General features: G+C 41.7%; 1 protein-coding gene across 1 annotated transcript in view; it reads right to left on the bottom strand.

Moving 5' to 3' along the window:
* The window catches only part of ST3GAL3 (ST3 beta-galactoside alpha-2,3-sialyltransferase 3), a 346,519-nt gene that overhangs the window by 149,921 nt on the left and 180,333 nt on the right, over positions 1-16,265 (bottom strand). The window contains exon 4 of the mRNA XM_007953053.1: positions 3,196-3,288. Coding sequence (XP_007951244.1) covers positions 3,196-3,288 — 93 coding nt within the window. The remainder of the gene's footprint in view (positions 1-3,195; positions 3,289-16,265) is intronic.

Below are 16,265 nucleotides of genomic sequence, written 5' to 3'. Positions count from 1 at the left end.
AAACTGTGGTCAATGTCATGAGACAAAGTATATGTAAACTGCTGTATGGAAAGTGAATTTGCTCTGTAAATCTTCACCCAAATCACAATAATAATAAAAAAAAAAGAAAATGAAGACATAATAATATTAATTATCCAAAATGAAGTACAGACAGAAATAAGATTGAAAAATGAAAAAATAAACTTAGAGCATCAATGCCTTGTGGGACAAGTGGTATGACATACAGGTAACTGGAATATTGGAGGGGGTTGGGCAAAAAAATATTTGAAGAAATAAGAAAAAAAAATTCAACTCATAGATAAAAACTATGAGTCCACAGGTGGCTTAATGAGCTCAATTAACCCTAAGCTAAATAAATATAAAGAAAACCATAATAAGGTGTATCATAATCAAATTGCTAAAAACCTATGATAAAGAGAAAATCTCAAAGAACAGCTAAAGGACATTACACACAAAGGAACAAAGATAAGAAAGACAAAACTTTTTTTATGTAAGCCAAAACAAAGGAAAAAAAAAAAAAAAAAGAGCTACATATTCCAAGTATAAGGTGGGACCAACTTATCAACCTAGAATTGCATATCTACCAAAAAACTTTTCAAAACTGAAGTAAAAATGAGCTTTTTTTTCCTCCTTACAAACCAAAGCTAGTGGAACTTTATTGCCTATACAACTAATGTTAAAATAAAGTTCTTCTGGCAGAAACAAAAACAAAATGGAAATATGTATCTACACAAAAATGAAAAGATAAACAGTAAAAATAAATTTATGAGTAAATACAAAAGTCTCTTCCACTCTTTTAAATTGCTTTAAATAATATTTGACTGTTTAAAAATAAATAAATAAAAACAAAGTTGTATGGGTTTATAAAACATGTAGATGTAAAATGTATGACCAAAAAAAAAAAAAAACCCATATAAATAGGTTAAAAGTATCAGGATAGAAAAACATATACCATGATGAAGCTAATCAAAAGAAAGTTGCACTGCTTATATGAATAGAAGACAACAAGATTTCAAAACACGGATTATTATCAGGGATGAACAGGGGCATTTCACAATAATGAATGAATCTAATCAGCAAGGGAATACAACAATTCTAAATATATATGCACCAAATAACAGAGCTTCAAAATACACAAAACAAAAACTGACAGATAGGGATTTGAGCACCCCTCTTTCTGTAATTGATAGAACAAGTGGACACAATATCAGTAAGGATAGAGAAGACTTCAAAAACACTGTCAGGCAACCTAATGGACACTAACAGAATATCCAGTAACAGCAGAAATACTCTCTTTTAAAGTACACAGAGAACATTCACCAAGATAGACCATATTCTATCTCATGATGCATCAGATGCTATTAAAATGAATACAACAATAACAAAAAAAAGCAAGGTACAGACAATAAATATAATGTGTTCCCATTAATGGTAGTATTGGCTGTCTCTAAGGAAAGGTTCTGGGGTAGGAATATATATTCTTTGTACTGTTTGAGTTTTGTTGGTTTTAACCACATGCTTATATAACTTTCAATTAGGAAAAATAAAAGAAACTTACATACAGGTCAAAGGAGCTCTGGTGGCGTAGTGCCTAAGGGATTTAACTGCTAACCGGAAGGTTGGTAGTTCAAACCCACAAGCCACTCCACAGAAGGAAGATTGGGCAATCTACTTCAGTAAAGATTTATCACCTCGGAAACCCAAAGGGGGTTATTAAGAGTCAGAATCAACTCAATGGAAGTGAGTTTGGCTTTTGTTTTTTATAAACAGGTCAAAGAAAATTCCCAGGTTTCTGGCCCAGAGGACTGACTATGTAAGTCTGAGAAAACATCCTGACACTCTAGAGGTGCTCAGTAAACAGGTGGGGGAAGCAAAATATCTGGAGTCAATTCAGAAGGCAGACCCTACACAAAGAAATCTCTATTTGAACATCAGATAATCAACTAGTATGTTGTTATGAGCCGTCAAGTCGGACCCAACTCATAACAACCCCTCCTTGGGTTTCCAAGGTGATATCACTACAGAAGTAGATTGCCCAACCTTCCTTCTGAAGAGTGGCTGGTGGGTTTGAACCACCAGCCTTCTTGTTAGCGTCAAGTGCCTTAGGCACTACGCTACCAGAGCTCCTATCAACTAATATAGTCCCTGATTTTACACAAGGAGCAAAGTTTGGATTGCTCAACTTTGAAAAAGAACAGGATGTAAAAACCAAATATCCTGGACTTACATTTGGGCAAGCTGCTTCTCAGCATTCCTTTGCAAGTACATTAGGTGCCCTAACTTTAGCCTTCTAAGGGATGGGAAGCAAGTCTTCTATTCAGTGAGCAGAGCCCAACACCAGAGGCTGACTGTAGGGATTCACAGCTCCTGGTGGTCCAAGTGCTATCTCCCAACTCACAGAGGGTCCCAAGCAACCTTTTCTCCAGCCACTCCAAGTCAGACACAAAAGCTCCTGTAACTTTCTAAAGGAATAAAATGACGCTGATAGTCTAACTGTACTCCAGGTTGCAGACAAGACAATCTCAGCATTTAAGGCCCTTTTTCACATCAAGACTTTAGGAAAATAAAACCCTAAAAGGAAAAGGTAGATAAAGGCAGGCCCTTCAACAGAATTTGGTAAAAGTAACTCCCTGGTTTGGGCACAGATTCTTTGCAGTAAACCTAATATCAAGAAAATCAGGAACTCCAGAATGCAAAATGGCTAAGAGCAAAGGTGCTAAAATTCAGACAGCTTCAGAAAGTCCTCTTTGTTCCTTGCTTTATTTGGATAGGCATCCCTGAATCAGCTACTTGGTCCTCAGCTTCCAAAAAAGTTTGGACACTGTTAGTATGACTTGGAGTTTCTGTGCTGGGCAGCCTGCTCTAGCTGCCTATAGATAACTGGCATCCATGGGGTAACCATCTAGGTTTCTATCTCCTCCCTCCCCATACATAGAAACATGTTGTGCAGGAGATGCCAGCTCTAAGAGGCAGGGCTAAGGAGCAGGTGGAGAGGAGCAGACAGCAGAACTGGGACAGGAACAACTAAAAGCAAAACGCTTTCCAGGCATCTGTCCTAGACTCCAGGACAGAGGTAGGAAGTTACAACAGACTCAGTTTTCTCAGGAGAATATCACTTGCGATGAAGCCCAGGGTTTCTCATTCCTGACCCTGGACCAGCCTACCTAGGCAGTAGAAGGAAACAGTAGCACTTACCGGGGGAAGATGGCAGTCATCAAGGCTGAAGCATAGCCGGGCTTACAAACTCCCTCTGAAAAGTTTGCATACTTGGTGGCTAACTCAGCAGGCCTAAACAAAGAAAGAAAAGAAGGAAAGTCACAGCTTGCAAGGCACTGCACATTCAGTGGATTACTAATTCATAAAGAGTTGTAGGTGTTTAAATCTTAAATAAAGCTTATTACCTATAATCAGTACTTTAGGCCTTTTCCACACCAATGTTTGAATAATAATAATTTAAAAAAAAAACCCTAGAGGAATAGAGAGATAAGTAAGCAAAGCTCCTCAGCAAAATTTGGTAAAAGGAACTCACTGGGGCTCACATAGATTATTTGTAGCAAGCCTGATACCAAAGCAATCAGGAACTCCATCCAGACTCCGAGATGGGGAGATAGAGCTTGGAGACTTACAGGAGAGAGGTGCTCAGGCTTTGGTAATATCCTGATGAGGCTGGTATGTTCCTACACACGCAGCTTCGTCAGCTTCTATTCTTTCCTGACAAACTATGATCCAACCAGGTGGAACTACTCATAGTGCCCTGAATATAGATACAAGGTTTGTATATTACTGCAGCTATTAATATAACTATTAGACATTTAACTGAGGATGTTCTGCTTTGTTTCTCTGCCTGGATAGTTCTTCTTTGTCCTCCATCTGGCTAATGCCTGCTAAACTTAGAGGTCAACTTCACTGGCATTTCTTCCCTGACCCCCAGACTGGGCCAAATGCCTCCTCTCTGCTTCTATGTCCCCCCATCCCCCACACCACACACTTATTACCCCCATCAGCACTTAGTACACTACTGTAATTGTTGGTAGTATGTCTACTTATTATATTGTCAATTCCTGAGGTCAGAGTCGGTCTGATTTAATTGTGTACCTCAGTACCTTGTCAGAGATAGGCACTCAGAAGAGCCCTATCACTTTCTGAAAGAACAGCACAGCCCTGACAGTCTGTTTCACTGCACCCTGACTTGCTGACAGGACTATCTCAGGAACCCACAGGGAAGACTGCTGAATACTGTTCAGAAGACTTGTGTTCTAGCTCTTGCTTTGTTGCTGTGTGACTACAGTCATGTTACTTCGTGTCTCTGGGTTTCAATATCTTATGTGTTCAGTGTGGGACTGGGGTCACTGCCCTTCCACCGAAGACTGCCCTATACCGCCTAGAGAAAACCACAAGTGAAGACAGGATACAATCAGTGACTGGGCTTAGTGACTGCTAGGCTGGAGGCGCTTCATTCTGAGGCACCTGAGTGAGCCCTGGCTGGCTGCCAGTTCCAATTCTCAACCTCCCCGACGCCACCCTTGGGCCAGCTGCCAACGCTGGAATGCCCAGTTCATTCACTGTGCTGGGGCCCTCTGGCAAACCTTCTCTCAGGGCTGCCTTCTGCGAGGACTGGTGGGGTGGGGGTGACACCTATACCAGATAGCCAGAAATGACAATGCCGCTGTCTATCGGGTGTCTCGTCTACTGCACCCATGTGACCCTATGGGGCTAGCCCAGAGCTTTGTACAGAGAGATTAACTGCTCACTGAATTCAGACAAACTCATCTAAACCCATGTGCCATTTCTTCTAGAAATCTCTATTTTAAAGCCTTCCCTACCAATAAAATTAAAAATGTGAAATGCAAATACAAATGCAAATGTTGATTGACATGTCAAGGTGCTGGACTTTATTTGGTAGGCAAAACAAAGTCAAAGCTTTTAACAAGAGAATAATAGTATTTTCTTAGGTAAACGCTGTATTTTAGAAGTGAAACATACACACACACAAGTATATATTGCTTAACATCCACAATATGTTCTGTGAAACAGGATGTTATGTGATTTGAACATTGTATGAACACTGTATTATATATAGTACATATGTTTATATATATTTGATACACACATTTAAAAGTAAACCCTCACAACCTGTTCTGGCTCATATTAATGCCTGGAGCTTCTAGGATTGCAAACTTGCACCTGCAATTGGATACCTCTGGGCATGCAGCGCTCTCTGAGGAGCCTCTAGGGAGTCTAGTCTGAGTCAGAAGCCTCAAGGTCTCCCTGCAGGCACTTGCCAGCAGCAGCCACAGGAGCCACAAGAGACACAGCTTGCTGCTTGGCTGTTGTAGCATCGTAGCTCAAGAGCTGCAGCCCATGTTTATGCAGGGAGACAGCTCAGGGGCAGGAGGGCATGGAGGGATGGACATTGGGAAGAGGTAACTATGTGGAGAAAGTGGGAGGGGAGCTGTTGCATTGTGGTAAACTATGGTCAATGACATGTGACAAACTATATGTGAACTGCTGTATGGAAAGCGAATTTGCTCTGTAAATCTTCACCCAAATCACACACACACACACACACACACACACACACAAAGCATTAAAGAAGGAAAAAAAAAAACAAAAGAGCTGCAGCCCAGCCAGGCAACCTCAACTCCAGCCCTGCCTCCCGGTGCCCTTCTAAGCACTCCTCTCCTCCCCACCCCACGGGCACATATGTGGTCAGATGCTGCCGAACAGACAGTATGCAGCACACACCTGCATAAACTTTAGTACAATTACTGAACTTACTAGCTCCTTTTGGACTAGGCACAGAGATGAAAAGATTATAGATTTTTCAATTACTCCTCAACAGCACTGTGCTATTAATTTTTCATTTACACATGAGGCTCAAAAACAATACAGAGACTTATCCAGGGTCATAGAGCTAGTAAGTGGTAGATGCTGAATTTGAACTCATTTCTCTATAACACCAGAGCAGGAGCTTTTAACATTACACTATTACCAGCATGGCTCACAGTAAGTGCTACCATAGAGGTACACAAAGTTCAAGACACAGCACCGAAACAGTCAACACCTTCAGAGATGGTCTAGAAGAGGCCAAGAAGTCTTCATCCGGCTTTTTGAAAGTCTGTACATCTGTACACCAGTGGTGAGGCATTTTGAGTCCCCTCATCTCTCAAAGGAGCCCTGGTTAAACTCTAGGCTGGTAACCAAAAGATTGGTGGTTTGAACCTACCCAGTGGCTTTGTGGGAGAAAAACCTAGCAATCTGCTCCCGTAAAGATTTACAACCTAGGAAACTTTATGGGGCAGTTCTAGTCTGTCCTATACAATCGCTGAGTTGGAATCAACCCAGCACCCAGTGATGTGTCTTTGTCTCCCAGTCCCCACCATGTGCTTGCTTAGCACCTTATACTGTGGGTTCCTGTGAACTTTCTGGATTCCAAAAAGTTTCACAAAGAAGTTGAAGGACCGATGATAGCCATCCTTCTTAACACAGAAAATTCAGAAACAAATGTACAACAGGAAAACCTTTGGCCACATCCTTCCTCTCTCTAGTTCATACCATCAACTTTTGACAAGATGCTTCAAGAACAAGGGCACTGGGACAGTCCAGGGTCAGGTAATCTGCAATGGAGAAGAGGAAACACAGGCAAGCTGGGGCACACAGAAGCCAGAACCCAGCAGGAAAGGCAAAGGCAGGAGACATCATTACCAAATTAAAATGCCTTAGAAATGGCCTCCTGACTATCCCAGCAAGAGATGAATAGGGGGAGTGTTAGGGATTCTGAGTCATACAGCAGCCTGGGACCTCTGGGGCAGTTAGCGGTCAAAACTACCAGGATTAACGGCAGCCAACACCCTCAGGCCAGAATAGTTAGTTTCTCTAAGGCACTCATACTCTAAATGCCAGGAGGCCCCCACAGATGTCTGGTTGAATTATTCAGCCCTTGTTCTTTTCCTACTCTGCAGCTGGTCTTTCATTTTGGGAGACTTAGCATTTCAACCAGTAAGAGCACCCATTGTCCTACAAACGTGACTACCAAGGCCCTGGGGTGAAGAGTGTAAACCACTGTACTCTCAAGAGGAAATCCAGATGACTGGAACCCAAAAGGAGGAACCAGATGTCCACTGCCCTGCTTCACTCAGGAGCACTGAGTTTAAGGAAGCAGGTCAGGCAATGGGTTGGAATGGAAAGAGCAGAGGCTCTGGAATCAGAACCGATCATGGAGGACACTGACAAGCCATGGGACCTCCGGCACTGTGATTTTCAGCTTCCTCATCTGCAAAAAGAAACCACTTAATTCCTAGGGATCTCGTGAGGATTTGATGAGAAAACATCGTTGGAGGGGCTGTTCTCTAAAACACCATACACTTACATACAAGATGAGATAGCAGAGGCAGGCAGGCAGCCAGATCCTGGAGGCTGTGAACTCTTGCCGAAAGTTGGCACTCTCATAAAGAAGAATCACCAAATGACTTGCAGTGGGGGAGTGCCGTGCCTGACATGTGCTTTAAACCCACTGCCACTGAGTTGACTCTGACTCATAGTTACCCTCATTGGGTTTCCAAGGCAGTAAATCTTTGTGGAAGTAGATTGCCCAGTCTTCCTCCATGGAGTGGCTAAGGGGTTTGAACCACTAACCTTCTGGTTAGCAGTCAAATACCTTAGGCCCTGTGCTACCAGAGCTCCTTGATCTGTGCTCTAGGAAGATTAATATTTAGGAGACAAAGAGTTGTACTGTAGGAGGCTGAAAGGAGCAGTGAGATAGGAAAATAATCAGGAGAGAGTGTGATGTTATAGCTGCCAAGGGAAGAAAGTATCTCAAGAAGGATGTAGTGACCAACTATGTCAAACACAGAGGGTACTTCCGGTACAGTAGGATGGAGCGCAGAACTGACAGCTGGATTGGGCAATGTGGAGGATGCTGCTGACCTTAATGAGAGCTGCGTCATTGGAGTGTGGTAGTAAAACTCTGATTTCACTAGATCTAAGTGAGAATAGGAGGAGAAGAGCTGGAATTAGACTACTTTTTTGAGGTGTTCTGGTATAAAGAAGACAGAGAAATGGAGCAATATCTGGATGGGGGACATAGGAAAAAGGTAGTGTTTTTAAGACTAGAAAATATTTTAGCATATTTATAAGCTAGTTACTAGGGACAGTGGTGGTTCAGAGGTAGAATTTTCACCTTCAAAGTGGGAGATCTGGGTTCAATCCTGGCCAATGTATCTCATGCACAGCTGTAGCCATCACCCTTTGGTCTGTGGAGGCTTGAGGGTTGCTATGATGCTGAAGAGGTTTCAATGGAACTTCCAGACTAAGAAAAACTAGGAAGAAAGGCCTGGTGATCTGCTTCTGAAAATCAGCCAATGAAAACTCTAGAGATCACAATGATCTGATTTACATTAGGTCATGGGCATGGTAAAAGACTGGGTAGCATTTTGTTCCTTTGTGCATGAGGTAGTCATCAGTAGCCAACTTGATGGCAGCTAACAATAAAAATTGGTTAGAATAAGAGTAATTCACAATGCAGGAGAGAAATGGGACAGTTCCTCATTCCATATGCTAATGGCTTTGAGTAGGTGAGAGGAGGTAAGGATCTAGTACAATAATTGAAGAGGTAGCCTTCTTTGGAGCTTTTACTACCTTACTCCGCCTGCCAGTAAACATCTACACATTTTTCAACATTCAGTTTAAGCATCACTTCCTGTATGATGCTTTCTCCAACTGTTTCTCCTCCCAAGTGGAACCAATGTATTCTTCTACTTACAGTGACTTTTAGCTTGCTCACTTATTCACACACTCTGTTTTTCTCCCATCTCTTTTCCTTCCTTCCTTCCATTCATTCAAATATTTAGTGGTGATGGAGTCACTGCTTAGATTTATATCTTGGCTCTATACCTTACTAGCTGTGTGTCTTTGGACATGTTACTTAACTGCTCAGTACCTCGATTCCCATGTCTTTAAAATTAGTATTATACTAATGCTTCATGAAATTGTCATCAGGATTATGTTGAGAGTAAAGCATCTGGCACAATGCCTGGCATACAGTTATCAGTCAACACATGCTAACGGCAACAGTCTTGCTATTATGTTCCAGGTACTGGCCTGGGACGAGGGATACAATGATGATCAGGATATAGCTATTGTCCTGTACTCCTTAGACTGAAGAGTGATAATCCATTCAAATCTCTCTGTCTCTAGGACCATGAAAATTTAGCATAATGAAAGGCATAGAGTAAGATAAGTACCCAACAAAATGTTTGTTGTATTGACCTCAAGATTGGTTACTTTGACTTGGAAAGCTACTTGACAGAAGTGTGGGAGGAGAGGTGGTTAGGGGAAATGGGGAAGAGATTTGAGGGTAATTCCTGAGGACTCTATAGATCAGTAATACACATTTTGTGAGCAGTAATCTAATTTCTATAACTCTCTGAGAGATGAATGAATTCAGCTCAGATCCCTACCACACCCCTTTCTTCATTCCATATGCTAATTTAGTAATCTGGAGTTCAAGCCACTTGTGAGAATAAAATAAAACCATGTATGCAAACACCTAGCACATTGTCTAACAAATAATAGTTAATAGACATTAGTTTCTATTCAAGTAAATACAGCAAGTTAACCAAAGCCAGCCAATACCATGGTGCTGAGGAGACTTGCATTAAGACATGGATAACAACTGAAGCACAGAGCTCACCCTCATACGGCTTCTTCAAGTGTATCCTCTCTAGCTTTTCTGATGAAGATGCATGTCTCCAATTACTAGAGATGTGTTTCTGGAACAATGACATGACCTGGCAGAAGCAGCTTAGCTCAGTTCTAATAATATTATTCTGTCATTAAACATTTTCTTTTCTTTTTTCTGAAATGGCCTTCATGTAAGAAAGGTTGCTTAGTGATGCCATAGAGCTTCTCAAGTTCCAAGAGGGAAACTTTTGTCCTTAAAGACAATTTCTATCTCCTCTGACTCTCTGCCTCCTTCCCATCCCCATTACTGCAAACCTGCTGGCTCTTCTTGCATTATTGTCTGTCGCTCTCTTCATCTACCATATTTGAGGTCTGCTTATCCATTCCATCTGGGCATCACTGACTCTTTGCTCTTCATGGCTTCCGTTGCAGACTTGGCCTTCTCTGCAGCTTTTGCCCCGTGTACAGCCATCTGTGATAAACTCTGAGCACTGTCTATACCTTCTTCTATTACTTTAAGGAGAAGAGGGACTGCTTGATGTGACCCATCCAGAATATGTGGTATATTCAGATCTGGTAGTCCAGCCTTGCTCTTCCTGCTGGGCACTGCAATACAATTTCATCAAACCAAGCCACTTTCCTGTTTGATCAGCGTTTCTGGAGCTGACATTACTGCAGTTTATCTTTGTCTCCAGAGCCTGGTAATTTTATCTCATTTTGACTGGGAGGGTGCTGTACACTAAGTTATTGCAAACCCTTCAGCCTGCACTGTATAGGCAATCCTCACAGAAGCTGTCTACCAGGGACAGCTTGCAATGGTTCCAATTCAATTTTGTTTCTACACTTCATTTCTTTAAAAATACATTCTCTTTCTGTGTGGTAGCGAAAAGAACAAGGGAATTAACATTTATTGAGAATAAACTATGTGCTGGGCAGTTGGCCTAATTATCTAATTTAGCTTTGTAATAATCCTCTGGGAGCTCTGGTAGCATAGTGCCTGAGGCATTTGACTGCTAACCAATAATCCTCTAGAGCAGTACTACCCTTAGACTCAGATATATGGGATTGAAAGAGTCCAAGAGAAGACACGGTTGGAAGGTGGGCTGTTTTACATTTAGACTATAAAATTTTGAACAAAAAATTTAACGACCGGAAAACCAATTACAATTCATACTTTGCTGCATATTTGAATAAGATCTGATTTACAGTCATCATCAATGAAGCTCAGTCACAATCTTTGAGAGTCACTGGAAGCTTGTATTCATGGGCAACGTGAAGAATAACGCAATGTCATGAGTGATGATGCAACCAGGATAAATAAATGGTATTGGAGAATTGGAGCAACAAGAAGATCTATATTGTTTCTGTACAAACAAATTCCTAAAACCCACTGCATCGTGAGTAATTACAGCATTGCTACCTTTTTCTTTTGGTGAGAGCTTTTTAATTCGCCAGGAATGATGCAATTAACAATAGAAAAAACACAGAGAGATGGTTCCTGGACCTGAATAGAAAGAAATGGTGCCTGGATACTATGAAGAATTTCCATGTGCACTGACTAGACAATAAACAAATACATAAGTATTTCTTCTCTACCTATTGTTCTAAAGCTTCATCAATACATCACTATGCCTCATGTGCTGTTTTAGGTGTTGTTAGAATCAGCTCCAACTCATAGTGACCTCATGTATAACAGAACGAAACACTGCTCAGTCCTGCACCATCCTCAATAGTAGGTGTGTTTGAGCTCGTGTTGTAGCCACAGTGTCAGTCCATCTCATTGAGGGTCTTCCTCTTTTTTTGCTGAACCTCAGCTTTACTAAACATGATGTCCTCTCCAGGGATTGGTTCCTCCTGATAACATGTCCAAAATAAGAGAGACAATGTCTCAGCATTCTTGCTTCTAATGAGCATTCTGGCTGTACTCCTCTAAGGCAGATTTGTTCATTCTTCTGGCAGTCCATGGTATATTCATTATTCTTCACCAAAAACACCCTAATTCAAATGCATCAATTCTTCAGTCTTCCTTTTTCATTGTCCAGCTTTCAGATGCACATGAGGGGACTGAAAAGACCATGGCTTGGGTCAGGCGCACTTTAGTCATCCAAGTGACATCTTTGCTTTTGAACACTTTAAAGAAGTTTTTTGCAGCAGATTTGCTCAGTGCAATATGTCATTTGATTTCTTGATTGCTGCTTCCATGGGTGTTGATTGTGGATCCGAGTAAAATGAAATACTTGATAACTCCAATTATCTTCTCAGTTTATTATGATGTTATTTTTTGGTCTAAAGGTGAGGACTTTTATGTGTCATGTCTAAGTCTTGTTCTGATGCCTCCCTTATCTCTTCAGAATAGTTTTCTCTTGAGTTTTTAGCATGCTGTGTCTTTTTTTGTTGAAAGTCAGACACGGTGTATCTGGTAACAGAAATTGAGGTGATCAGATTTTAGTGTGAGGTTTTATGTTAATCTGGGTAGAAACCGGGTTGTGTTTAACGTTTGCTATAGCTGTAGGGAGGAGCCTTGGTAGTGCAGTGGTTAAAGCTCTAGGCTGCTAACCAAAAGGTCAGCAATTCGAACCTACCAGCTACTATGCAGAAGATAGATATTGCAGTCTGCTTCTGTGAAAATTAACAGCTTTGGAAACTCTATGAGGCAGTTCTACTCTGACTTTAGGGTCCCTATGACTCAGGCTAAACTTGACAGCAGTGGGTTTGGTTTTTAGTTGGGTAGCTGTAGGTGCCGGTGGTTTCAGTTTCCTCATTCTTTTTTCTCCTTTTTTGTCTTCGGGTTTCCCTAAGAATGCCTACTTAAATAGAATCTGTGTCTTCCAGTTCTCTCAGCTGTAATCCACTATTACTATACTGAAGCCCTGTTGATGTGGTGGTAAGGTGTTGGGGAGAGATAGTGTTTTGTTTTTTTTTAGTGGGTCTGAGTCACTGAGCTGTGGCTTTCAGAGATGTTTCCTACTTTTTTTTTTTTTACTCCCCTTACATGAGACAATGAGCTCTCGTGGTGTAGTGGTTAAGGCATTTGGCTACTAATCAAAAGGTTGGCAGTTTGAACCCACCAGCTGCTCCATGGAAGAAAGATGAGGCAGTTTGCTTCTGTAATGATTTACAGCCTTGGAAACCTGATGGGGTCACTATGAGTGGGAATCAACTCAATGGCAGTGAGTTTGGTTTGGTTGGTATGTGAGACAGGAAGTCTAATGGGGGCTAAATTATCTAATTGCCCTTCCCTCAGGTCAGATAAGGTTCAGATAAAGTAGTTTCCCTTGAGTATAGGTCTTTGTTATGGAGGATGCACTTGGAATATTTAAAAATGATTAGTTTTCCCTTCCTTGCACCCAATGCATGAGGGAGATTTTTCTTCAGTCTTCAGCATGAAATCCTGGTAGGGCTCTTGGAGCTAAACCCCCCAAAATTAGGGGGGCCTCCCTCAGACTGGGCCCAGGAGTTTGTAACTCTCAAAGCAGTCCATACTCAGCTTCCAGCAATTCATCAATCACCATTTAAGGGTTCCGACCAGCAGTTTCTGCTCTTAGTAAGCTCATCTAAGTTGTGCTTCTTTGTGTTACCCTGTCTCTCGAGATTTAGAAGCAGTGGTTTACCTGTAACCCCAGTTCTCTGATGCATCTAAGCAAAGTCGCTGCTTTTCAGTTTGTTTGGCTTTTTTCCTGTGAGGATTGGGGTGATGACTTTCAAGCTCTTTCCATGTTGGAACTGAAATGGGAAGTCAGTGCTTGGTTTTTCTACTACACCAAATAACAAAAAAAAAAAAAAAAAAAACACTCACTGCCATCAGCCTTTCTTCTGAGGGGCAGCTGGTAGGTTTGAACCACCAGCTCTCTGGTCAGCAGTCAAATGTCTTAAACACTAGGCCACCAGAGTTCCTACTATACCAAATAGAAGATGAGTATGAACCTACCAGCCACTCTATGGAAGGAAGACTGGGCAATCTACTTCCATAAAGATTTACTGCCTCAGAAACCCAATGGGGGTCACTATGAGTCAGAATCAACTTGATGGCAGTGAGTTTGGTTTTTTTAATTTGTGGTTGTATGTAACCAAAACGGAACTAATTTTCTTTACCTCACCTCCAACCTGTTCCTTTTTCAGTGCTCCCTCTCTACTTAAATCTTAAATACCTCTTGAATAAGTGTGTTTCTTTCATTCCACTGCTGTCACCCTGTCATCTGTGCTTCTGGGATGGCATCTTAAGCATTCTCTTTCCACATTTACCTCCCCACAAAGTGACCTTCCTAAAGGTCAAAACTGATTGTGAAATTTACCTCCTTAAAACCCTTCATCAGCATCTTTTGCCCTCAAGATGAGGCCCAGACTTTTTACTGTTACCTCTAAAGCCCATGATTTGGTCTTTACCCATCCCTTCAGACCAGGGCTTCAAACTAGTTCATTTCAGTTTGAATTCCTGCTGAGAATTTGCATTTCCACCCCCAGATACATTGAATCCCCAAGTGATTCTTATAGGTCCCCGAGGTAACATAAGGATCACCTGGGGATCTTGTGAAAATGTAGATTCTGATTCAGTATAGCTAGGATGGAAAGGTAAATTCTCAGCAGGGGGTTGAAATGGAATGAACCAGATCAAAACCCTGCTTCAGACTTATCCTGTTCTACCCTCAGACCTTTTGGGGCTTTGACAGCATAGAAAAGACAGTATATAAATAATGTGGTGGGGGTGTCTGAGACCTCCTCTAACTTCACAGTTGGGAGGGATAATCACCATTAGCCTCAGCCCAATATTGATTCCTATGAGGTGGAGGTCAAACACACCACCACCCTCCAAACTATCAGTTCTAAAACCAACTATCCCTCCACAGCACTCTCTACTTCTTTGCTGGATTCTCTATTGCAATGGCCACACACTCACAGATCATACTCACAGTTATGGGGTTTATTAGGGAAATAAAAGGTACAATTCAGGACTGACTCAGGATACAGTGCTTTGGTTGGTCAGGGCAGCTGCTTCTCAGCTATGCCTGCAAGCACACCTCTTGGCCTCTTGGGCCTTTTGGGCTGGTTGGCCTCTGCCCTGCTTGGGCAAGTGTTACAAAACTCTTTTAGCTATGCTAATAAGTGCATGGAAGCACTCTACTTGGCCAGTTAACCTTGGACTAAAGGTGCTCAGCTCTCTTGCTTCATGGGTTGGCAAGTCTAACTCCACTGACAAGTGCCCAGAGGCATGCCATTCCACCAGGAAGCCTCTTGTCCAAAGGTACTCAGTTGTCTTGCTCCATGGGTCAGGAGACCCATTGTTATTGCCTTGCTCCATAGGCCAGGGAAACCTCTGTGCCATATTGCTGGTCTCCTGGTTCTGTTGCCTCTCTGCCACCACTGTTAAGTTGCCACTGCTCCTTGCCGTCCCACACCATCTCCAGTAATGCTCTCTCTGTCTCCTAGGTCTAGGAGCAGGACAGGGGCCCTGGGTCCAAAGGACATGTTCCATTCCCATCTTTTTTTCTTGGTAATATTGAGGCCCCTGTTTTCCACCTCTGGAATGGCTCATTTTAAGTGTAGCGGGATGGTAAAACTGACCAATCCCCTCATTAGAGTTCCATACACCTTATCTACATGGCCTCACCCTCACAAGGGTGCCACAAACCTTATTTATATTGTTAGCAAGCTATCTCATCCTCTTGGTGGGCCACAAGTACCTCATTTGCACCATTACACCCAATCATTTGGTGGGAGTTATAATATCATGATGAAAAAGGCCATATAAAAGCAATTCATCATGCTGTAGATAGATATTAAATCTTTAAAGAAATATTTATTTCAATTACAGATTAGGAAAAGATATAAACAGTCCTCCAGTACAATGTCAGGAAACTCTTCAATGAGTTCAAATATGAAAAGACTATGAAGAAAAAACTAGAGAAAGAGCTAATAACCAAAAATATAAAGTGGATATTTAAAAATCTACCACCAGCTCATAATTAAAGTTTGAAAAAAGTTACAGAGAAGAAGGCATATTCAAATATGCTTTTTCTTTGTAAAGGTATCATAAAGACAATACAGAACATTTAGAATCAAAAGAAAAAAAAAATACCCACTATCTTCACATAACTTCTCCTACATTCTGCAGTAGTTATTATGCTATATTCAGATATGATTATAGAAATGAAGACAGGTTTAAAGGTCTATGGTTCTCAACCCTGGCATATTAGAATCACCTGGGAGAACTCTTAAGCATTAAGGTTCCTGGGCCCCTCTCCTAGCTAATAAATCAGATATCTAGGTGGGAAATCCCAGAGTAAGAAACTCCTTATATTAGGTATGTCTATGAAGCAGCGAGTGTACCCAAAAACATGTATAGGGTTGGCAGACAACGGTCCTATAAGTTTATGTATATGATCTGAATATACAGTGTATAGTAGAGCTGACAAGAGGCAAGGTGGTAGTCACTGCTTGGACACAGCCAGTTACCCAGAGGGACTGAGTTGTTGAACCCGTGGGCTCGGGACCATAGTCGCAGGGGACAACAAGCTCAATTGGCATAACATACTACACAAAACATTGTTCCACCTCCTACTTTGACGAACAGCGACTGGGATCTTAAA

The sequence above is a fragment of the Orycteropus afer genome, unplaced genomic scaffold, assembly GCF_000298275.1.
Source record: "Orycteropus afer afer isolate SDZICR_OR568_19922 unplaced genomic scaffold, OryAfe1.0 scaffold00370, whole genome shotgun sequence".
NCBI classification, from domain to species: domain Eukaryota; kingdom Metazoa; phylum Chordata; class Mammalia; order Tubulidentata; family Orycteropodidae; genus Orycteropus; species Orycteropus afer.
This window is presented reverse-complemented; position numbering and strand designations above follow the sequence as displayed.